Consider the following 25,348-nt stretch of genomic DNA (forward strand, 5'->3'; position numbering starts at 1 on the left):
AAAGGAAAAAAAAATCACTTACTAAACTAAACTCAAAAAATACAGTTAGTATTTAGCACAGTGGTCTGTCCTCATGTATTTCTTTGGACCCAGAACTCAGCCTGGACTATCTTAGAATGCTAGCTGCACAGTTGGTAATAGCTTTTCTAAATTTCCCTTACTCCCGCTAGGAGGCGGGGCGACTTACGCTGTGCTTTCGGATAACAGAACTCTGGCTGAGTTCACCGCCTGGAGGGGCTCACAGATTTACAATCTGACCTTGGACAGAGACATCCAGGAACTGCTGGGCCCTGGGAGGCATCACCTAAAAATCCAAGCTGTCAGCAACGACAGCACCGCCTCAGTCCCCTCTGGAAACTTCACTGTGTGCTTTGTGGAGCTGCTGTCCGGGCTGCGGGCCTCCTGGGCTTCTGACCTCGTGGAGCTTGGGCGGGACTTGGTGGTCAATGTCTCAGTGGCTCGTGGCACCCTGGAGGAGCTGACCTTCGAGGTGGCGGGACTCAACGTGAACTTCTCCCAGAAGGAAGAGAGTGTTGGGCAGTCATCTGGGAACTACCATGTGGTGGTTCCTGCTGAAGGTACCGAGGCTGGCAGCTTCCCCTGGCACCCCACCCCCTTTTATATTTCTGATTTCGTTCCCCTGGGGCTCAGAGGGGTACCAGGAAAGAGATGACACCAGGCAGGTATGAGGGTCTCAGGCCTTCTGCCAAAGGTATGCTGAGAGAACAAAGATTGCATAGGAGAGCCCTGGGGCTTTGCTAAGCGCCGCCTAAGACCCCCAACCTCCTCCTCCAGCGTGGTCCTGATGACTCCTTCCCCACCCACTTCCCCAAGAGTCTTGCTTGAAATAGGAAGAAGCCAAAGGATGGGAAAATGCACACCACACTGGGGCTTTAATCCCCGTGACAACTGGCAGACGTATCTGTGCTCCGTGAGCCATATGTGTCCCAGGATAGATGTGAATGTGGCCCAACATAAACTTGCAAACTTACTTAAAACATTATGAGATTTATTCATGGTAGCTCAGTTGCTCTGTTCTTGCGTTGAACTCTGTAGATGACATCATGTCCCCTTGCCCTAAGTTTGGATGCACCTGCTGGCTTTTGTCTCCTTCTGCTCCTGTTGAAACTACTCAGTGAAGTCTATCCCCTTTTAACTGGTAAAATCTGGACCAGTCCATTGGCTTTTTGCTCATTCTTAGATTAACAGACTTCTTTTCTCCCTGAGACCAGATGATCTGGGCCTCTCCCAGTAAGAGGGTGGATGCAAAGGGAGCAAGCAGGTCAGGACTCTGCCCTTGGTGGACATGTTTGAAATTGCCTCTGGTAGTAGCCTCTGTGGGCTCCTGAGACCATCTGCTGGGCCCCTCAGACTAAACCTGTAGGATGATGAGGGCTGAACCTCCCCTTCAGCTGGCTGCACGTATGCAGCCTCTTCCTATCCCTGGCTGACCCTGCTCCCTCATCATCCCTCTCCTACAGACCTACACCATGTCCATAGATAGTTCTTACCTACACTTGGTCCACTGTATTTCCCAGAAGCAGACAGACATCCATTCGCTTATTCCTGCCCTCTCTATTCCCCACCTCCACCACCCTTCATCCCAGGCTGATCCCACAGGGCATGAGTAAGGAACCAACCTATGGAGTTCTTAAGCCTCAAAGATCCTTCTCACCCTTTGAAGGATAACCCTGTTCCACTTTTGCCTCACACACCATACCCGTCCCCAAGCCCACTATGACTCCATGTTGTATACCTTCCCCTGTGTGCTCCCAGAGTCTTGCCTCAGGCCTGGTATATAGTAGGACTTGTAAGTGCACAAAGCCTGAGAGATTCCAGGGCTGCAGTCAAGGCTGCCTGCCAGGCAGGCACACCTAGGGAGAGCAGTCTCCCCTGTGTCATGGAATTTGTGACAACGCCGTTGACTCTTACCCCTTTTGCGTTGCAGGCACCTTCCTGGTCACCGTGCATGTGCGGAACGCCTTCTCAGAACTGAGCTTGGACATCGGGAACATCACGGTCACAGGCAAGGTGTTTGTACTCTCAGGAGTCTAGGATACTGAGCCTGTCTGGGGTCTAAGGAGGAGCCCTTCAAATGGGGCTGTGAACACGGAGCGCGGCCCACAGTCGCAGACTCTTCTGGGTGCTCTGAAGACACAGCTGCAGAAAGTATCCCTAAAGTTCTGCACTGAACGTGCTCAGATGTTCTTCCTGCCATGAATCCCTGAACTGCACGGCACAGTACTCATACCACAGTTCACATTATCTTAGACATTATACCATCTGGAGTGTAGAAGGTGGGCTGAGGGTGTGGCTCAGTGGTAGAGTCCTTCCTTAGCATACAGAATCCCTGGACTCTACCCCCGTGCTGCAAAAACAATAACAAAAATGCAGAAGAGAAGGTCTGGGGGATGCCTCTGCGGGGGACAAGAGCTTGCTGTGCAGGTGTGAGCACCTGAGGTCAGAACCCTAGCAAGAGTCAGGTGGGGCAGCTGTGTATCTCTCACCCTTGGAACCTTGTTTTTTTTGTGTCTCTATTGCCTGAATGGCTGACATCTTGGGATATCTTCAACGTGATCTCTTTGGTTTTCATATTTGTTTATGTGTTTGAGAAGGGTCTTATTGTGTTGTCTAGACTTGCCACAAATCTAGGCTCACCCGTTCCTCCTGCTCTCCCAACCACTTCCCCTCCATAGCTGTGACCTTGGGTACCCGCCATGATGCTCACGTGATTCTGCCTTTATGCTTTATAATGCCTTTCACCAAAGCTTAATCCTTGTTCTCATTATGTTTACAGCCCCTTCCAGTCTCCAAGGACCATCTGGGATAAATGCTGAAGCAAAGAGCGTGAGCATCTTTAAAACATTTAACTTCACAAGGAAACAATATCCAAGTGCTCTCCTTGATGTTTTGAGTTTAGGGCACTGCCAGGGTCCCCAAGCTTTCTTCCCTTTGGCAAGAGTCCCCAAAGCATGTTCTCTAACCACCACAGGGTTAGGCTGTAAAGCAATAAGACCCTGGATTGTGTGTAGGTAGGCCTTAGGAAGTAAGTAACACACTTCTGTAAAAAATAATAATAGGCAAAACAAGAAATCATAGGAGAGTCGGGCAGTGGTGGCACACGCCTTTAATCCCAGCACTTGGGAGGCAGAGGCAGGTGGATTTCTGAGTTTGAAGCCAGCCTGGTCTACAAAGTGAGTTCCAAGACAGCCAGGGCTATACAGAGAAACCCTCTCTCGAAAAACCAAAAATAAAAAATAAAAAATTAAAAAAAATTAAAAATTAAAAAAAAGAAACCATAGGAGAAATTAAAAGATATTTCTAACTAAAATTATAATGGCAATACAATTGATCCACTTCTGTGGGCTGCAGCTAAAGCAGTGCTCAGAGGGAAATTCATAGCTGTTAGCGTTAATTTGGGGAAACAGGCTCAGGTTCTTTGGTGTTTACGCCAGGGTCTTCAGTTCCCTTTCCAAATCATTGTGCAGGTGTTTGCTGATAACAAAGACCTACTGTGCACCTGCCGTGTTCAAGAATTAATGTCTAGGGGCTGAGGTGTTAATGTTAAAAAAACAGTTGTGCTCTCTGCCTTCACAAAGCTTAGAGATAAACAGATGAAAGGAAAGAACTATGAGTTGAGTATCTGGTAGGACCCAGGTGGACGGATAGCAAGCATCAGAGTGTGCGCTCACAGGTGTGCTCACTGGCATCATGAAGACTGAGAGGGTGGCTCAGTGGGTAGAGCTCTGGCTATGCAGTGTAAGCTGAGCGTGATAGAGTGCCTGTCATCAATCCCGACGCCCCGACAAGACAGGAAGTTGAGGCCTGAAAATCCGCAGGAGCACACAGGCCAGTTAGCCAGGCATATCCAGTGGAGAATAAGAGACTGTGTGGTATAAGAGCCACGGAAAGCAAGCACTGACACCTGGGGTGTCCCCTGACCTCCACAAGCTCCTGGCACACACACAAGCCATCCATCAGAGGTTGAGTCCCCCTATAGCCTTGTGTAAGTCTGGGTCAAGGCTTGAGCAAGAAGACGCATAGCTAACTGGTCCCATCAGTAATTGCTTCCAGAATTCACCTCAGGGGCTGCTGATTCTTCTTCGAGAGCAGACACGCTCTCCATGGTTGCCCAGCCAGCTCTGTCACCTCTTCCCTCTGGTGCTTCTGGGAGCCGGACCCACAGGGAAGCTTCCCTGTCTCCATGGCAACCATGGGTGTCAGATGCTAGCAAAGCCTCAGAGGGACAGGCACCCAGAGACTCAGAACATGGCCAGAGGACACAGGCTCATGATCCACTCTGAGACTCGGCTGGCCCCGAGCCTTTCATTTCAGCTTTCCTTTCCTCCTGTGTGCATGTTCCTTAAGAGCCTTGGTCTTGTTCTCTAGGCAGGGTTTCTCATTATCCTGGAGCTCACCAAGTAGTCTAGTCTGGCCCACCCGGGAGCTCAGATATCCACTATCTAATCTTTCCAAGGCTGGGATTGCAGCACGCATCACCACCCTTGGTGACGTCACATCATTGTGCCTGCAAAGCAAAGACCTCACTAATCGAGTCACCTCTCCCCGAATCCGTCGAGGCCTGTATGCTTTTTTTTTGGGGGGGGGGTGTTCGAGACAGGGTTTCTCTGTATAGCCCTGGCTGTCCTGGAACTCACTTTGTAGACCAGGCTGGCCTCTAACTCAGAAATCTGCCTGCCTCTGCCTCTTGAGTGCTGGGATTAAAGGCGTGTGCCACCACGCCCGGCTGAGGCCTGTATTCTTAACCGATTGCCTCTGCCTTCCACATTCTCCTGCTGCCACTAATTGGATCCCCTTGAAGGAAGCACAGGTGGCACTCTGAGTGTTAAGTGTTCCTTAATGTCCCTTAAGGATAGCAGTTGGGTCTCTGTTACCATGTCCCCCATCATCGGCACAGGGCCTGGTTCAGAATGGTCTCTATCCATGCAGGCAAACACACTGTGAGTCCTAAGCCTACACTGGAGATAAAGCTGTGTACCCAGTGAGTCTCAGGAAGGGACGCCATGCCTCCCGAGGGAAACCTGAGAGCAGATTGCCATCCAGAACTTTCTTTGATCTTAGCTTCACCCTGTGGCCGCTGTCAGCACGCACTGCTCTGGGGTGCGGGGTAGGCTGGCGGTGGCACTCTACAGTGACGCTTACTGGTGGAGTGCATTCTATGGCGAAGCTGTTCTATCACTGAGGGATCCCATCCTCTGCAGGGACACGAACGGGACATGAAGGTAGTCACCGAGCCTGAACTGTACGTCGACCCTTTCACAAACGTCACACTGGGCTGGCCAGATGATGACCCGGGCTTGAACTTCCACTGGTCCTGCGGTACGTGGCGAGACTCTCCTGCCCACCGGTTTCACTGATAAGAGAGCATCCTCAGGCTTGTCTGTTCTCTCTTCATCGGACACAACTCCAGCCTGACACTGTCTGCCTGTGTGTGCTGGAGTGTAAACCTCAGACACGTGTATAGAGGCACCAGCAAACCAAGAAGAGATGGTGTCCCTGAATGCGTGTGATAGGGGCATGGGGAGATTTAACAAGCAGTAACAAAACCTAAATACCGGCTTGCTTTGTTCATTGACACCATCCACTGGCAAATCCGTGACCAGGTAGATAGTCCTCCTCTGAGAGGGTCATTCCCTCCTAACATACAACACCACACACACACACACACACACACACTCACCAAAATAAAATAGGACAACTGGAGGTTGGGTATGGTGGTTTATCCCTGTAACCATGGCAATCAGGAGGCAGAGCAGGAAGACCAGGAGTTTGAGGCTAGTCTGGGCTGTGCTGCCAGACCTGGTCTCAATGAAACAAAACCATTAGGCCAGGCAGTGGAGGTGCATGCCTTTAACCCCAGCACTTGGGAGGCAGAGGCAGGCAAATTTCTGAGTTTGAGGCCAGCCTGGTCTACAGAGTGAGTTCCAGGACAGCCAGGACTACACAGAAAAACCCTGTGTTGAAAAACCATAATAATAATAATAATAACAAAAAACCAAAACAAAACAAAAATTCAAAACCATTAATAGAAGTTTTGCTAAACCAGAAAGTCCACAGTGTATTGGGGTCAGGGATACTGTGCACAGCTGTCTTCCCATCTTGCGCAGGACGTTGCTGGGCTCAGTGGAATGCCTGTGTGGGGAGGCAGCTGCTCCACACAGACCAGAGGTTGCTGGTGCTCCATACCTTCTGTCTGCCACCGCTCAACTCTGCTGTCACCCTGCATTTGGCGATCCTAAGGGGCCAAGAGCTGGAGAAAGAGACAGAACAGTGCCTCTACGTGTCTGCTCCCTTGAACCTTGGGCCTCAAATCAGGTGAGGCAGCATGTGGGTGTTGTACCATCAGCGGGCACCACTCGGAGGTGGGACTGGAAGAGTGGGTCAACCAGTCTCACCTGTGCTCCCACAGGGGTGGCAACCTGGGGATCCACAATAAATGGCCTGAAGGGACAGCAGAAGTCCATCTAGAGACTTCATCCAGGGAACAGGAAAGGCCCCATCCATAAGATGTGGAGCTTGATAGAGACCTGGAGGAGGGGCTTGGGAAGAGGAGGAGAAAGGGAGAGGCGGGGCCTTGCAGATCCTAGCAGAGTAAAGTCTTCCATCCAGGAGCTCCCTGAGCAGGAGGGGACATGCTCACAGCTTGCTTCAAAACATTCTGCTCTCAGAGAGTCGGCCTAGCATCTTATAGGAGTCATGGTGGAAGCTTGAGGTAGCTGGGCCTGTCAGCTGGGTCCCTGCTGAAGCAGATGGCTCACTGTAGTCAGAAACTTATTACAGATGGATAAACATCCTCTCTCAGGGGTGAGTGAACAGAACTAACCCCCGTGACAACGTGGAGCTGCTGGAGGGTGGGGCAAGCCATTGCTCCTAGGACTACAGAGGTAAGGCAGGGATGACTAGAATCCCCTCTCAACTATAGCCTGAGAGAGACAGAAGCCATGGCATTGACTAGGGGGGCACTGACTCTGCCATGTTAGCCTTTTGGTAAGAAATAAATGAATAACCTTGTGCTCTCCTTAGCCCACCATCTCTCCTCAAACCTCCTGGGCCCCTACCAATGCGTTCCACTGGCTGGACCTAAACCGAAGCCCAGAGGGTGGGAGCTGAGACATGGTCTCTGCAGGGAGAGCTGGAGAACAGCCTGGAAGGTCTGTAGAAACCCACCAGCATGCTTGCACTAGGAGAGACACTAATAAGAGAATTAGGAAGTTTGCCTGACTCATGAAGTTAAGGCTGAGAGGACTCAGGAGGCATTTGACATGCAGCAAATGTTAAAGTGACCTGTCAGGGGCTCCAGAGAGGGATGGGACATCATATAGAAGGTTCAGGGGGCTGTGGCCAAAGAAGTAATCTTCAGGTTCAGTGAGAGACTTTGTCTCAAACAATAAAATGAAGAATGAGAGAAGGCATCCCATACCAACCTCTGATATACATGTGTGGGCACAGACACAGACACACAGACACACACACACATATGCACAGGCGTGTACACACACACATGCACACACATGCATGTACACACACATGTACACACACATGCATGAACACACACCTGTGTACACACACTTGCATGCATACACATGCACACACACACATGTACACAAACACACAGAGAGACACATACACACCAAAGCAAAAACACAAGAGAAGGCCCAAGGTTTGGACCCTGATTCATGGTTCTATCCATCCACTGAGGACTGGTGTCACCTGGGACCAATCCACAAGTCCTCTGAGCCTGGTGTACTCCCAAGGGCTCTCAGGGCTCTGACATGTCACTCTCAGAGCTACTCTGATCACGCATCATATATGTGCTATGAAGCCACAGCACTGTCACTTTTATCAACACTAAAGTGGATCTCAGCAGTTATCTGGCTTTGTCCACTCCCTTTGCAGCCAAGGAAACCAATTCTTAGACTTTAAGCAACTCATACAAGGCAAATCTCCCTAAGTGACAGGGTCAGGATGGGAAGGCAGGGAGGTGTCCTGCACTCCCACTCTACCCCAACATCACTGCAAGGGGAGTGACACGGAAATCTGGTCATGTCCTGACTCTTCTTTAGCCTGCAGACCAAGGCTCTGTCCCAGCTTAGGTTGGAGCATGGCTGGGTTTATTCCATCTTTCATTTGGACAAAGACAATGTCCCACCTTCTCCACAGACTTGAGAACTGGGCCAAGGCCAGGCAAGTGGTCACGACGCCTGAGGGAGCTTTCTCTCTTTATCCTCTGTACCTTCCAGCTGTGAGAAGAACTGCCGGCCAGTGAAAGTCGACCAAGACGTTCTGCTCACCGTCACCGTGGGAGATGAGACCCCGGTGGCCGTGTTCAGCTGGTACTTAGATGACACCGCACCAGAGGAGGTGAGATGTCACAGCTGTCAAGAAACTGTGTCCTCTGAGAGGACTGGCCTTGTGTTGAATGCTGGGTCCTGAGCCAGGGCAGTCCAATCCCATTTGGAGCCAGTGCAGGGGCAGTCAGGAAGATTAGGGACCTGAAGGAATTTCTAACAGGTGAATGAATACATAGGATCAAAGCCTATGGGGAGAGAGACACTGCTGCCCTTGGTCCAAGCCCCCTGCCAGGATTCATACATCCCCCGGCTGCTATCTTTCTTTCTTTCTTTCTTTCTTTCTTTCTTTCTTTCTTTCTTTCTTTCTTTCTTTCTTTCTTTCTTTCTTCCTTCCTTCCTTCCTTCCTTCCTTCCTTCCTTCCTTCCCTTCTTCTTCTTCTTCTTCTTCTTCTTCTTCTTCTTCTTCTTCTTCTTCTTCTTCTTCTTCTTCTTCTTCTTCTTCTTCTTCTTCTTCTCCTTCTCCTTCTCCTTCTCCTTCTCCTTCTCCTTCTCCTTCTCCTTCTCCTCCTCCTCCTCCTCCTCCTCCTCCTCCTCCTCCTCCTCCTCCTTCCTCCTCCTCCTCCTCCTCCTCCGTCTTCTTTGTTGGGGGACACTTTAATCCAAGTGCTGGGATTAAAAGCGTGCACCACACCACACTGCACTTGCTCTCACCCTCTTCTCTGCCCTGTTTACTGGCTCAGCCAATTCCCCAGAGAGTTCACCCTGCACTCTTAGGTCACTTTTCTGATAAGCTGCCATTAGCTCATCAGAAAGAAATCTGACAGGCCCAGGGACTTGGAAGCCACAGGGCTGAGGATGTCCAGGGACCTACCTAACAGACTCTGAGGGTCTGAGAGCTCTTCCCTTGCAGGCTGAGCCCCTCCCAGCTGCCTGCAGACTCCGAGGATTTTGGCCACGGTCGTTGACCCTCCTTCATGGCAACTCCTCCGTGTTATTGCTGAACAGCAGCTTCCTGCAGAGCTGGGGGCCTGTTATTCCCATCCGGGTCACAGGTGAGGAGTGCTCACCCCATCTCTTGTTACAGGACCAGGACAAACTTGGAAACACTAAAATAAGGGGCTTTGGTCTGGCATGGAGCAAGGTATGGAATTTTCTGCCTACAAGACTTTGAGCAAAGGATTTGACTTCATGTTGCCTCAGTTTCCCCATGTGTGCATCTGGGGTGATGTAAATGTCTGTCCTGGAATTGTCATGCAAGAAGATTGGCAGAATGCTGGTGGTACAGGCTGGTCATTCTAAGTCCACCTGTGTGTGCCACCACAAGTCAGGGTTACTCAGTGCTCAGACAGTCACAGAACAAAGATGGCTATGCTTTCTAAGAACACTTTCTTTGACTCTGTTACCTTAGTGTCAGGACTGCAGGCAAGTGCTACCTGTGTGCCCGTTGGTTCTGTATTTCCTAACGCAGCCCACAGAGCAACCACAACCAGACAAACCGAGGTGGGCACTTGTGTGCTGAACATACCTGCTCAACCTCAGACCTCCTCAACTCGGGTTAGGCCAAGATTTTAAGTTGTAACCAATTAAGATTTTTCCTTTGTGGGAGGTGTAGGGATGGCTCAATGGTTAAGAGCACTGGCTGCTCTTCCGGAGGTCCTGGGTTCAAGTCCCAGCGCCTACATGGCTGCTCACAACTGTTCATAACTCCAGCTCCAGAGGATCTGTTGCTCTCTCATAGACAGACAGATAGATAGACATGCAGGCGAAGCACTAATGCACATATAAAATAAAATAAAATAAAATAAAATAAATAAAAACATTAAAAGGGAAGAAGATTCCCCTTTGCTCAGCTCTGTGGCCAGTGCTCTTTGGAACCCTGTGGATGTGTCAGATGGGGTGGTTCATTGCTGCAGGACAGACAGGGGCTCACAGTGCCGAGGGCATGAGGCTGGAAACAGATGACTTCTGGGTAGCATCCACCTGCTCCCAGCTCCAGCCTCGGCTCCTCCCCGGTGATCTGACTTCTGGGTAATCTGCTCATGTCGTCCTATGAGGAAGTTATATTATTGGTTCCGCTTTTACAGATGACAGAGGTCAAGCCAAGGCCACTTAGATAGGAAATAGCAGAACTCCAGCCCCACGTCTGCCCATTTCCTCAGTGAGCCTGGGGGCCTGCATCAGGGACAACTGTTAGATAGGAGTATTTGGGGGCCTACTCCAGAATCTTTAAATATGTCAGAAGCTGTTTGCTGGTCTGTAGAGCGCCAGATATCACTGTTTAACAAGTTCCCAGGTCATCCTGAAGAGGGGTTAAAGTTTTGGACACGCAGCCCCCTAAGCCCAATGAATCTTCCCTTCCCAGCACTGACCAGCCACGCCTACGGGGAGGACACGTACGTGATCAGCATGCTACCTCGACCTAAGGTGCCTGCCTGCACGATTGACCCGGAGGAAGGTTCTGTGCTGACGAGCTTTACTGTCTCCTGCAGCACTCCCGCAGCCCTGGGCCCTGTGGAGTACTGCTTCTGCCTGCACTCAGGTACCAGCCAGAGGCTCTGCTCTTCCCTCAGCTCCCAGACTCATCTTCTCTAAGAATGGGGATTGTCCGTGTCAGGGAGATGCAGTCGAGTATGTTCTATAATGAGAGAGGTTGGCAGGCTGAGGGACTCCTAAGTCTTTGTCATCACCAAAGCACTGGCCCAGTCATCAGACCAGAAGGGCAGCATGCAATAGCAGCACCTGCCCAAACCCAGCGACACAATGACTTTTTCCCAATGTAGGATATATAAAAAGGTTAAATGGATAAAGAGACACCATGGGTAGGGGCATACCAGGTCATAGTCCTCAACACACACACACACACACACACACACACACACACACACACACACACACACGTGAAGGGGGGAGTTAAGGGAGAGGGAGAAGAGAGAGGAGAGAAAAAGGAAGAGGCAAATAGAGGAAGAGAGAGAGTTGGGGGAGAGAAAGAGAAAGAAAAGGAAAGGGGAGAGAGAGAGAGAGGGAGAGGGAGGGAGGGAGAAAGAGAGAGAGAGAGGGAGAGGGAGAGAGGGAGAGAGAGAGAGAGAGAGAGAGAGAGAGAGAGAGAGAGAGAGAGAGAGAGAGAGAGAGAGAGAGGAGAGAGAGAGAACAGAGAGGGAGGCACTGTGACTCTTTGAACATCTGAAGTTGTAGCTTCCTCAATGGCAGAGCTGGATCTGTCTCATAGACCCTTCCGCACATCCACTGACCCTGACTTGTAAATGGCAGCAGAGAGTGGCAGGGTCACAAGACAAGCAAATCTCAAAGGACATTTTTATTTTTGCAAAGGTTCACAGTGGGTAAACCATCAAAGACCCTACCTATGCTGCATGCCAACCATCCAGTAAGCCATGACAGCCATGACAACCACGCCCAGACGGGCAGTGGATAGGAAGAGGGTGGGTGGTGTGGGGCAGCTCACTCCCTTTACCATAGCATTTTGGTTGCCATAGGTTTCCCCCTGTGGCCTTGGGCATTTGGGGACTGTCACAGAAGCTCTGTGTGGGTCTTAGCTCAAGTGGAACTTTCTTCCCAGCTGAGGCACCATGAGTGGTGCAGGCATACTCAGCAAGACATCACATGGCATAAACAGTGTGCCCTGTCCAGGGCGAGGTGCGTGTAAACCCTTCTGAGGGAGTATAGCCTGTGTGGGGTGCTCTGTCAAAGAATATGCAGTTCGCTAGGCCGTTAAAGTGATAATGATAATGATAATGACTCAGTCTGACTGTGGACAGAAAACACACACACACACAAGGCAAGTAGGCTTCATTTCCAAACACCTCCCCTCTGCACCCAAAGGGAGTGGCCAGTTTCCCCTTTGTCCCCATCTCCCGGGGCTCAGCAAGAAGGCAGGAGGTGTGGCCACACACACAACATTGACTGTTCACTTGCAAGCCAATAGCTTCACGGTTGTCTGAGCACTACACAATGACTGGAGGCTCCCGTGATGTGTGGGGCTCCTTCAAGGAAAAAAGATACTCATTTGCTCACTCGTGTTTATAACAGACAGGTGCCCGATGTCAGGCTTTGTTCTGGGTGCTAGGTATGCTGCAGTGAGCACCGCAGAGGAAATCGCTACCTTCACAATCTTTAACATCTAAGAGCAGACACAACTGGTAAACCAAGATGTGTCCCACAGGGGGGCGCTGTTTGAACATAGCAACGGGGAGCATCTCTGCAGGTGCTGTGAGGCACCAGATTCCATTCCCATCACTGTTAAAACAAATCCCCAAACTAATGTGGACGCCAGGGGTGCTAGCTCATGTCGACAGTCCCTGCACTTGAAAGGCTGGGGCGGGAGGATTGCCTTGAGCTCAAGATCAGCCTGGGCTCCATGGTGAGTTCTAGACCAGCCTGAACTACAGAGTGAGACGTTGTCTCAGAAAAACAAACAAACAACAACAAAAACAAAACCAACAAAATCCCAAGTGAATACCAACAAACAACCACACACACCCCCACCCCACCCCCGCCAACGGGCTGACTAGATAGCTCAGTAGGTATAGGTACTTGCTGCTCTGGCCTGGGACCTGAGTTTCATCCTCAGACCCACATAAAGGTATTAGGAGAAAACCAACACCACGAAGATGCTATCTGCTATCCTCTGCACTCCATACGTGTGCTGCGGCATGTGGGTATCCCCCTCCTCTCTCTGTCTCTATCTGTCTCTCTCTGATTCTCTCTGTCTCTGTCTCTCTCTGTCTCTGTCACACACACACACACACACACACACACACACACACACACACAGAGAGAGAGAGAGAGAGAGAGAGAGAGAGAGAGAGAGATTGATTTAAGGACAACAGAAGCCCACCTAGCTCGGGTTGCTGGTTCCTGGAGAGGTGTGGCTCTGGTCTAAGTGGAATCTAGGAGGCTGATTCTCTTCCTCTTGCTATTCCTTTCTCTCCATCCACTCCCCAACTTCCTTTTGTTCATGTCATAATTTGTTTTACCACATTAAAAAAAATAACTGGGGGGGTATGGGGGACTTTTGGGATAGCATTGGAAATGTAATTGAGGAAAATACGTAATAAAAAAAATAAGATGGAAAAAAAATAACTAATAACTAACTAACTAAACTAACTGCCAAAACAAACCACCTCCAGGCTGGAGAGATGGCTCAGCAGTTAAAAGCATTTGTTGCTCTTCCAGTGGATCCAGGTTCCATTCCCGTGCTGGGAATGGTGGCTCACAACGTCTGGAGCTCCTGGTCTAGAAGATCCGACGTCCTCTTTGGCCCCTAAGGCACCAGGCACGTGCGCGGTGCACAGATATACATGTGGGCAAAACACCTATATACATAAAATAAGAATAAATCTAATTAAAAAAAAAAGTTTAAAAACCAAACCAAGGCAACAAAAAATAACAAAACAAAACCCCCCAAATCAGAAACCCACTTATGAGTGGGGAGACGATTCCTCGACTTTTCACACACTTTAGGGAAACGTTTCTAAAGGTGTAGCGACCTATATGGCTGCCTTCTCACCAGCTCAGTGGATTTCCAGAGTGGCTGTCACACCTTCAATAGCTGGGACTTCTCTGTCCCTGTGGCCAGGGGTTCGGCTATGCCCTCCTAATCGCTCCATTTCCGGTTTTGCCAGGTTTCTGCCTCCACTGTGGCCCCGAACCAGCCCTCCCTGCTGTGTACCTACCACTCGGAGAAGAAAAGGATGGCTTTGTCCTGCCAGTAGTCATCTCTGTCACCAATCGGGCAGGGGACAGGGAGCAGACCCAAGTGGCAGTTAAGGTGGGTGGTGGTTGATAGCTCCGGTTTCTTTACCAGGAAATGTCTCCACCCGGCTGAACTGCTGACTACAGGGCATGCCGAGGCAGCTGAGGGCACGGGTGAGCAGCCATGATCAGCCAGGAGTACTCTGGGCAGAGCCTGGAGAAATCTCAAAAGGAGTTCATGGCTCAGAGGCTCAGAAGCAGGTGTGGGGGGGTGTGGGGGGATGGGATGAAGGAAGCAGCTAGAGGTGGAGTGTGAGCTTGCCCAAGATGTGGTGGTGGAAGCCATCACTTGCCTGATACAAACGTGTCTGGGTGCCCTCCAGCCTCAGGAAGTGCAAGAGCTCCTCTACCAGGCCTGCTCTGCTCCCAGACCCATGGCTTTAGGGGCCAGCATCTTGAACAAAAAGACCACTGATCCTGTTTCTGGTTCCCCTGTCAGGTGGGACATGGTTACACGGGTGTTGAAGATGTGACATTCCAGGAGATGGTGTCAGAGAGAATCGCCACAGCTCTGCACCACGAGAGTGGCCGTGAACAGCTTCTCCTGTTTGCCAAGGCTGTGTCCTCTGAACTCAACTCGGAGGACCAGAGCCCAGGCTCTGGGCAACTTGGAATGGACATCAAGCGAAAGGTGCGTGAAATGGGTCCTTTAAGGTCTGCATGTGACTTCTCGGGGTGGGGATGGAGCTCGTGAGTCAGAGAAGCCTTGAGTGCCCCTCTCCCAGTGGTCATGGTCACTTCCTGCTTTTGTTCTTCCACTGAGTGACATAAAAAAAATGAAGGAAATGTCTTCTTTATTGGTAACCCGCTTTCTCCGCTCAACTCCATGGAGTCACAGTCTTCTGGAATCCAAAAGAGAGGTTGCGAGCCTCACACTGGCAGAGAACCTTCTGGAGACTGTAGGGAAGAATTGAATCTACTCCTTACTTTTTCTAGCTTCTAGAGGTCATCACCAGTCCTGGGATCCTAACTCCCTTTTCCATGTTATGTGTGTGTGTGTGTGTGTGTGTGTGTGTGTGCGCATGTGCACATGTGTGCGTGTCTCTGTGTGTGCATGTGTGTGTGCACCTGTGTGTGTACACATATGTGTGTATGTCTGTGTGCTCTAGAGGATCAAACATAGGTCTTCATTTTTCTATACCAAGTACTTTACTAATTGAGCTATGACCCCAGCACCTCCTTACCACATTTTTGAACCCTCTCTCTTTTCTCACCTCTGAATACATCCCTCATCTCCTTCCCCAATGTTCCTGCCTCTCTTATGGAGACCCTTGCGATTACACCGTCCCCACCTGTAGCTGCCGAAAGAGCTCCCCATTTGAAGGTGCTAACCTGAACTGTATCTTCAGGATGCTTTTGCCAAAGCACCTTTTCTTTTTTTTTTTTTTTTTCCTGTGGGGCACCATGGTCTCTGGTTTCAAAGGTGCAGATGTGGGTTTCTTTTGGCTGCTGTTCCCTCTGCCATACATGCAGGTCTACAGAGCCGGATGAGCCGTGTCATTCCTGGGATCCCCGAATTCTCTTGAGATGCCTTCACAGTGCCTTTGAGGTACAGCTCATCTCCTGGCCTTTCTCCCTCTGTCCAAGGTCAGAGAGCTTATGCTGCGATCACTGTCCGAGGTCACCACCGGCCTGCAGAACATGCAGAGGGTCCAGGCTTTGGCTGAGGTGCTGAGGGAGGTGACTCACCGTGCTGAGGAGCTCACACCTGTGGCCCAGGTAAGACTTTCCACTGGCTGAGCCAGGCTATGTGCAGCACACATCTCTCCATGGTGTGGGGGTGGCAACTCATTAGAGGATAGATCAAAGAAGTCCCTCAGTTATGGCACTGTCCTGGGGCGACGAGACGTTTGCCATCTTCTTCCTAAGAGTACTTCATGGGTGGTTCAAGGGAAGGTGGTTCATGCAGGCCCAGGTGCCTCGCACTGGGCTTATGGTCTGAATGTTTACTGCCCACTAGTGGGTACCAACGGGAATACCTGGATCCTATTCATCTTGGGTCCCAAGTATGTGTCCAGATATTGCCGCAGACCCACTGTGTGTCAACCTAACATGCAGCTGCTGGCTCCTGCCTTTCTAGCCTGGGGTCTCCGTGGCCCTCAGAGCTCCCCTACCTGATCACATGGCAGGGGATTCGCACAGTGCTCAGCGACTGGTGAGGGTGGGGCACAAGTACCTCAGCTCCTGGACACTCTTGGTGGGTAAGTCCTGAGCGGGACTGAGTCCCGGATTAAATCTCAATAGGCTTGATAGCACCTTCTGCATTGACCTCTGACCCTTCCCATCATCCTCACTTCCTCATTTCTCTAAAATAATGTTCCCTGGGATCACCTTCAAATCAATGGCTCACATGCAAACTTTTGCTTCAGGATCATCCTCCTGAAGACTCATAGCCAAGTACCAGACCAGAGTCAAAAATGAAGCCATAAAGCCAGAGGGGGCACCCTGATCCTGCCCAGCCGTTCTGCCAGGGGGCTGCCATCACAGAACTCCCAGCATGAAGCCAGAAAGGCTGGAACTATTCCAGGGCTGTATGCTGTTGATGTGACACTTCCTGCTCCCACCCTGTCTGCACCTCTGTTCTATCTGCACCTCTGTCTGTTTTATGCATACACACCCCTCTATACATCTCCTATCCCCCCTTCTGTGCATTACACTAATTTACTCATTCTACAAATGCTTCTAGAACGCCGTGCACAGGTATCGAACTTCTTCACACATGGACCTGCCACAGTGGTACTTCAAGGGTATTGGACACCTAGATATTAAACAAATAATTTCACAAACACATAAAATTACAAAATTGGGATGAGTGTTATATCCAACTATCTATCATCCATTCACCCATCCATCATCCACCCATCTACCTATCCATTCATCCATAATCCACCCATCCATCCATCCACCTACCCATTCATCCATCCATCATCCATCCATCACCCATCCATTATCTATCCATCTATCCACCCATTCATCATCCATTCATCCATCATCCATTCATCATCTATTCATCATCCACCCATCCACCATCCATTCATCTATCATCCATCCATCCATCTACCCATTCATCCTTCTACTCATCTATCGACCGATCTACCTATACATCCATCCATAATCCACCCACCAACCCACACATCTACCCACCCATCCATCCATCATTCATCTATCCATCCATCCATCCATCCATCATCTATCTATCACTCATTCACCATCTATCCATCCATCATCCATTCATCTATCATCCATCCATCCATCCATCTACCCATCAATCCATCTACCCATCTATCCACCCATCTACCCATCCATCTACCCATCCATCCATCATCCACCATCCATCTATCCATCCATCACCCATCCATCATCTATCCACTTATCCACCCATTCATCCATCACCCATCCATCTATCCATCATCCATCCATCCATCATCCATCCATCTGCCTATGTATCCTTTCTCCATCCATCCTCCATCCTCCATCCATCCATCCATCCATTCTCTATAAATCCCCCATCCATTTTCCTTTTGACCTCCACCCATTTGCATGGATCCTCAATCTATCTATTGTCCACCTGATATGCTTATATCTATACTCCACCTGGCCTCCATCCTTCCAGCCTCTATCCATTCTCCTTGCATTCATACCACATCCCCCTAGTCAGTAAATATTACCAAATGTCTGTTGTGTATAGGACATTGTGAAAAGTACTATGGAAAGATTCAGAGGCAGACCAGGCTACTCTCCCAAAAGAACTTCAATGCTAGTAAGGAGAATGGAGCCAGATTTAAGTCAGGCTGCTTGTGCCATGTGCTGATCTAGCTGTCCTGGCTTGGGCCCTCCCATGGTTCCCTTCCAATATACTCCTTATCCTCTGAATGACCCATCCCTGGCAAGAAGGGGCTCATCTTGACTTTCCTTCTTTGGGTGATCACAGTGGGAAGCCAGCCATGCTCTGCAGCGTGCCGCTGAAGCCCTGTTGGTAGCCAGTACCAAGATTCGTCCTGAGGATCAGAGACGCCAGGAGGCCACCAGGGCCATGTTTGAGGCTGTGGGGAATGTTCTGGAAGCTTCCCTCAGCCACAGATCAGAAGAGCCCATGGAGGCTAACAGCAGCCAGGTGGGTGCCCTGGACCAGATGCAGGCCTCGTGCATGCTGCACGCCCGCCCATGCTAGTGTTGCTAGGTGGATCCTTCTCGCCAACCTACAGATGATGGAATAGGCACAGAGGCTACAGTGCTTCTTGGAGGCTGAGAGGAAGGCTCTAGAGAGCAAATGTGGATAGCACACAACACACAGAACAGGGGTCCTGCACTTAGTGAGTCCCTCCTGTCTCTTGGGAGCCAAGCTACCCCATGCCTCCTTTCCTCATCTATACCTGAAAGCACTCTGCCTCACCCTGTCAGCTGTCCACTGGACAGGTTATATGAACCACTTGACAAGTTTGGGCAATGTCCTGGTTCCTGTAACCAAAACATAGAATGTCTTTAGGAGTCAACCACCCAGAGCAAGAAATGAAGTACAGCTGTGACCTCAAGAGTCACTGCAGGGCCTTGAGAGTACTTCCTCTGGGGGTAGCATCATGGCGAAGCCACAAAGCCAAATGGGCTACTTTTCCTACCCAAAACAACAACTACCACACCCTGAAGGACAGACACATGCAAAGATGTCTTACATGTGTCCACACATTCAGATACTAAACAGATTCCCATGTTCATCCTCTCACACACATACATACACACAATTCACAACTACATACGCACATACGGGATGGAATGTCCACAATTCCGTGTGTGCACATGAGTCCCTGGGATGGAACTCGGGTTGTCAAGTTTAGTTTCAAGCATCTTACCCAGTGAACCAACTAGCTGGCCCCAGATGTGTCTGATGTGGGGGTTTGGATGGGGCAGGGCGCTGAGCCTTGCCTATGGTTCTTATCTCTGCTGGAGCAACACCTAGGCCACACGCATGAACCCACAGCACAGTCACACAGCAAAGGGTCACACAGAACAATGGCTCCTCATATGGATCCTGAAGCCAGGTTCTCCGAGCGCCCTGGTTCATTTCACCAATATGTGACTTTCCTAAGTCACCTCCTGTAGATGCCTGCTTTGCCTATGACCTGTAGGGCTGTCTTTGTCTATCACCTCCCAGCCATTGCTAAGAGTCCCACACTAACCTGGGGACAATGATGACAGTTCACAGTCATGTCCTGCTTCCTTTCCAGGCTTACATTGTGGCCCAGCTGCTTCGGGTTATAGACCATTTGCAGAGTGCCCTTCTGCTGGGGACATTGCCAGGAGGCCTTCCAGCCATTCTGGTCACCCCCTCCATCTCTGTATACACAGACAGGTACTGAGCTCCGCTATGCATGCCCAAGAAAGTTGATGCCCCTACCCAACCCAGCTACCCAAGGCATGGCCTAGAGGCCAGTCTTGGGGATAGAGAAGTTTTGGGATCTGAACCTGGTGTGTGGGTGTAATGGAGTCTTTCCACCATGGTAGGTGTTTGTATGGGACAGCAGGGGAGCTATGGAGAGATAAGGGCAGTGTTAAAATCACCTGAGCTGTGCAGTTAAGGGGGCTAATGAGGGGGACCACCTCCTCACACACATGATTCTGTGTCATGGGTAGCCCTGGCTATCCCATTATTGTAGAGAGCCTGTGGCAATCCCAGACACATCCACTTGAGCTTTCCCAGGAAGGTTTGTGTCAGCTTCAAGCTACTTTCTGTTGTGTGTGTTTTCCAGGGAAGTTATTCTAGTGTAGTTATGTATTTATTTGTTGAGAGCAGGTCTTGCTGTGTGCGCAGCCTTGGCTGACCTGGGATTATTTATGTAGACCCTGCTGGTGTCAGAATTGCAGTGATCACTCTTCCCCTGCCTCAGGGCTGGGTTTTATAAGCACTTGAGCCACTATGGGTAGCCTGGTGGCTATTCTAACTCATCCATATATAGACGAAAACGTAGAAATCACTTCACCCAAGTCTATCTAACTTGGCACTTATTGATGTTAGTTACAGACGACTTATGGGTGGGTGGGTGCACGACTGAAGAAAAGAGCCCCACTTGTCAACAATTATTGCCTGCTTATATATCCTTGGTGGTGGGAGGAGCCTGTGTGTTCCCTGGCCCCACAAGCCCTGTGAGCTCTCTTGTCCCTTCCAGAGTATAATGTTAATGGGCCCAGTCTTAGGGGCCTTAGCTGGTCACTGCTACTCTGATAGGAGATGGTGAAGATCATTTCCATCCCAGAGGAAAATCACACACAGCTTGATGATACTCACTAAAGTAGGCAGGATGGAGTCTATCCCACTAAGCCTAGTCCTTGACTCTTCGGACCATGGTGGCTCTCTTGGGTCCCAGTGGCAGATTCTATCAGCAGTATCTGTCTCTGAAAACAGGTCCCTGGTCTCATCAGATGGGACAAGGACAAAGGCCAGAAAATATGGGGCTGGAAGCCCATGGTATCAAAGGTCAAGGCAGGTAAGGGGAGAGAACCTTGGAGAAGTGATTTGCCAGGCACCTGTTAAGTACTGGGACTACACCAGGGGTTGAGAGTCAGTTCTAAGCATCTCTGGTCCAAGCTTGTTCATGGACTTCTGATACACACCTGGACACTAGCAGCTGCTGATGCTGCTTCTGTTTGAAACACAGAAACTGCTAAACACAAATACAGTGGAACCTCTGACAATAAAGTGGGACCCCCTCTTCCTCAAGTGCACAATGGGGGTTCTTCCTCAAACACCAATGTCTTTTCTTCCTATTCTCACCCTGTGGTCAGAATACAGCCACGGAGTTGGCAAGGCTCTTCAGTGCACACTGCTGCCGCTGACTCTGTGACCTTCACCCTGCCTACCGCCACCTTCCTCGGCCCTATGGAGGACAGCCAGGAGCCTGTGGACATAAGGGTAACCCAGCAATGCATCTGTGGAGACAGCCTTTACGTGTGCAAAGCACTGACCCTTGCATTTGCTCGCTGATGATGCTACAGTCCCATCCATTACGGCCGAGGTTCAGTATCTCATCAGAGCCACAGCCAGGAGCACAGGGGGACTCAGACCCCACAACGCTGGACATCCAAGTCCATTCTATTTCTAGCAGGTTGCAAGTGCCCCCAGCAACCTTGGCTTCATGAGTTGATAGTGCAGCTCTCTAGGTTTCTGTCCATAACTAAGACATAAAAAGACCAGGGCCCCTTCCATCCCACATTAAGGCATATCTGATTTCCCTGAATGCTGGTGAAAATAGACCAACATCTTTTTCTTAGACACATCTTACTACCCCTGGTACCCAGGGGGGTGGTTTTAGGATGCCTGTGAACGTGAGTTTCAAATCTGTGGCTGCTCAGTCCTTTATAGAATGTGGTATAGCAGTCACGCAAAACCTATGCTCAGCTTCGCATATACATATATACACATACATATACAAACACATATACATATGCACACAGAGACATATATATGCAGAAAGGGGATGGGGAAGGAGGGAAGAACTCGCTATGTAGTCTTGGATGACCCAGAATTCACTGTAAACCAAGCTGGTCTTGAAATCACAGAGATCTGCCTACTTACTTCTGCCTTTTGAGGGCTGTGGTTGAAGGCACTACCACCATGCTCAGCCTACACCGCTGCATAGACCTGGTTGCTTGTATCGGTTTTGATACAATGTAAAAGCTAGATAAGTAGTTAATGGTAATGTGTTATTTAGGAGAATGGCAAGAAAACAATCCGTACCCATAGTACAAATGCATCTTTTTTCAAATATTCCAGTCCACATTTAGTTGAGTCCACAGACATAGAACTAAAGATGTTGAGATCTGATTATATCAACTCTGGGGGAAGAAAGGCTTGCTGAGTCCTGGAGATGGCCTCTGCAAACGATATCTCTGGAAAGCACCATCAGTTAAATGCAGGAGCCTGCATCCACCCCATAGAGCGAGGGCCAGTCACCAGCCTGCGGGTCTCACTGTTCACACAGGGACGTGTTCACCCCGACTCTCATCAGTGCTTCTTGCTCTTGGCTTTCAGATGATGAGTTTCTCACAGAACCCCTTCTCCTCCCCAAGCCAATTTGATGTCAGTGGGACTGTTGGTGGACTTCGCCTGACCAGCTCCAGTGGCCATCCCATCCCAGTGAAGAACCTGTCACAGAATATTGAGGTAGGCACACTGCGCTGTTAGCAGCAGTTGGGTGGCACGTGGCCTTCTCTCCAGCTTGGTTTGGGAGCAGATGTGAGAACAACAGTTAAAGTATGTCCCTTACACTAGGAAACACTGTATTCAGCTTCAAACCATGCATATATAGCCATTCACACATCTTTGGTATGTGACAGTTCTCCTAACTCTATTGGGTGGAATTCTAAGCATGGTACAAACCAAATGTTCATTTCAAAGGTTTGTGATGCAGCCTCCAAATGCTGTTAGATTTTCCTTAAAGTCAAGCAAGAATGCTTACATTCTATGTACGATGGGCACTTAGATTCTTTTTTTTTTTTTTTTTTTTTTTTTTTTTTTTTTTTTTTTTGGTTTTTCAAGACAGGGTTTCTCTGTGTAGCCCTGGCTGTCCTGGAACTCACTCTGTAGAGCAGGCTGGCCTCGAACTCAGAAATCCGCCTGCCTCTGCCTCCCGAGTGCTGGGATTAAAGGCGTGCGCCACCACACCCGGCTCCTTGGCACTTAGATTCTTTTAGGAGCTTACTGACTTTTTCTAGTTGTCTGTGGTTTCCCCTCAATGATTAACAGTTTGTAGGGATGACACCATTGTCACCCATGGCACTTGTGAATGTGCCACCAGGGACTTGGCAGGAAGGTGATCTGGAGATTGGCTGTTGAGACTAGATTATCCAGGGGACCAGTGGAGGTACAAGGGGGCCTCAGAAGAGAGAAGCAGGTGGGGTGAAGTGTTAAGGGGAGACACTGACTACTGTTGATGACACAGGGAGCAGTTGAGTGAGGCGGGGGGGGGGGGTGATGGACCAGAAACCTAGGACCACAGGTGGCCTGTAGAAACAGGAAGATGGAAAGACACCTCCCTGCCCCCAAGGCAGAGGTCTTCCTGTCCATCAGTCCTTCCACACCGACACCTCAGGGCTTTGAACATACATCACGTTCCCTGCCCACCTGCCTGCTGCCTGGCCCGAACTCTTTGTTTCTGAAAACAGATCCTGCTGCCCCGGATTTCAGCACACATCCAGCCGAAGATGCTGAGCCTGGCCACCCGTGAAGCTCTGTCAGTGAATGTGACGTCAGGGGACACAGCTTTGGGGATTCAGCTTCATTGGGGACCTGGAGTCCCACTCACACTCAGCCTGGGCTATGGCTACCATCCCAATGAGACCAGCTATGATGCCCAAACACACCTGCCTCCTGTGGCCGCCACAGGTAGTTAGCTTCCTGGGCTCCCGGCTGTGTCCAGCTTCAAACTAAGGTGTCAAAGGAAAATCAGAGGACAAGGCTGGGGAGATGGCTCAGTCATTGAAGTGTAAGGACCAGAGTTCCACCCTCAGGAACCACATAAAAAGCCTATGCCTGTGATCACAATCCAGGGTGGGGAAGGATCAGAGACAGGGGGATTCTGGGGTTCACTGGCCTAGCTCAATCTGTGAGGTTGCAGGTTTTGGTGAAACAACTTGTCTCAAAAATGAAAAACAGAAAACCAACCAACCAACCAACAACTCCGCACCCCCTCCACTCCCCCACCCCCGCCGCAAAAGAAGAAGCTGGAAAGATGGCTCAACAGTTAAGAGGCCACACTGCACTTGTAGAGGATTCTGGTTCGGTTCCCATCATTCATGCTGGGTGGCTCACAATTCCCCTTGTAACTCCAGCTAACGGAGGATCCATGCCACTGGCCTCTATAGGCATCCACACATACCCACATTCGCATACCCCTCACCGACTGCACATAATTAAAAATAATAAGAATAAATCTTTTTAAAGCATGAAATAAGGTGGAGAAGCATTGAAGAAGACACCCAGTGTCAGCCTTTGGTCTCCTCATATGCACATGTGTGTGTACACACACACACTCATGCACAGGCATACACACACCACATACTCACACTCATACACAGGCAAACACATACACACCATACACATACACACACACACACACACACACACACCATGCACACATATGCCACACACATGTGCATGCACACACATAGAATTATTTCATGAAAAAGCAAAGAACAAACTGTCCACCTTCTTCAGTGGCCGTCATGGGCTGACGCTATTGGTGTTATTTGCCCCCAATAGATAAACATTTATTGCATGCAATGGAGATGCAGATGAGCCCATAAATAACTTTCCAAGGGCAGCTGTAGAGATCTCTACGTTACAGATATGAGCAGAGAGGGTCAAGCCAGGTGCAGAGCAATCCCAGCACTTGGGAGGCTAAGGCAAGAGGACCTGTAGGACCAGTAGACCCAACCTTGGCTACGTAGCAAGTTTGAGGCCAGCCTGGTCTGCATAAGATTCTGCTCAAAACTACAAATCAAACAAAAAAAAAAAAAGAACATAGATATTCAATAACCACTCTGATACCACATAGCCAATAAGGACATGAGCCCTTCATGTCCTGACTGCCCCTGCACAGTGAGCAAGGGTACTCCTGGGACGATAGAGCCACCTCGAGGTCTCCATCCCTGCCATGTCACCTTGGTCTCCCCTAGTTTCATTGAGGCCAGAGCCTTGTTCCCTGCAGGTGATCTTCCCACCTGGATCCTGCACCCAGAGGACCTGCCCTTCGGAGAAGGAGTCTACTATTTGAGGGTGGTCCCCGAGGCTGATCTGGAGTCTAGCTCTGGCAGGAACCTCACAGTTGGCATTACCACCTTCCTGGCACATTGTGTCTTCTGGGATGAAACCCAGGAGACCTGGGACGACTCTGGGTGCCAGGTAAGGGCGTGAAGAATAAGCTGGGGAGGCTTGGTGGGAGTGTCTACCCTTGTAGCGTCCCCTCTGGAGCCTCTGGCATGATGTCTCTGGCTTCTCCAAGGTGCTCTGCGTACACCATTCCTGTGCTCAGAATGTCCTCTTTCCCCTCAGCTAAGTCCATTTTCCTTGAGAAAACTTCATGGCCCCGACTAGGTCAGATTTCCTGCTATAAACTCTGGTGCACGCTCCCTACTTCTCCCTACTTCACCCTGCTTGGTGGTGTGGTCCCCAACATCTTATCTGAGCCCATCTCAGGAACCAGAAGTACAGGATCATGAGTATAAATAGGCATGATTCAGAGGGCATTGTGTGTGTGTGTGTGTGTGTGTGTGTG

The 25,348-nt window shown here is 50.0% G+C and overlaps 1 protein-coding gene across 1 annotated transcript in view; it reads left to right on the forward strand.

The window, feature by feature from the left end:
• LOC110300494 (polycystin-1-like protein 2) overlaps nucleotides 1-25,348 on the forward strand; it is an 81,318-nt gene that overhangs the window by 16,931 nt on the left and 39,039 nt on the right. The window contains 17 exon segments of the mRNA XM_085844258.1: nucleotides 171-578; nucleotides 1,949-2,026; nucleotides 2,798-2,847; nucleotides 5,223-5,340; nucleotides 6,129-6,336; nucleotides 8,262-8,382; nucleotides 9,223-9,364; nucleotides 10,675-10,851; nucleotides 13,952-14,097; nucleotides 14,521-14,712; nucleotides 15,669-15,800; nucleotides 18,013-18,195; nucleotides 19,304-19,428; nucleotides 20,859-20,985; nucleotides 22,105-22,236; nucleotides 23,238-23,457; nucleotides 24,782-24,975. Of these exon segments, the coding sequence (XP_085700384.1) occupies nucleotides 171-578; nucleotides 1,949-2,026; nucleotides 2,798-2,847; nucleotides 5,223-5,340; nucleotides 6,129-6,336; nucleotides 8,262-8,382; nucleotides 9,223-9,364; nucleotides 10,675-10,851; nucleotides 13,952-14,097; nucleotides 14,521-14,712; nucleotides 15,669-15,800; nucleotides 18,013-18,195; nucleotides 19,304-19,428; nucleotides 20,859-20,985; nucleotides 22,105-22,236; nucleotides 23,238-23,457; nucleotides 24,782-24,975 (2,753 nt within the window).

Source organism: Mus caroli, unplaced genomic scaffold (assembly GCF_978045245.1).
Source record: "Mus caroli unplaced genomic scaffold, Mus_caroli_1 scaffold_10, whole genome shotgun sequence".
Classification (NCBI taxonomy): domain Eukaryota; kingdom Metazoa; phylum Chordata; class Mammalia; order Rodentia; family Muridae; genus Mus; species Mus caroli.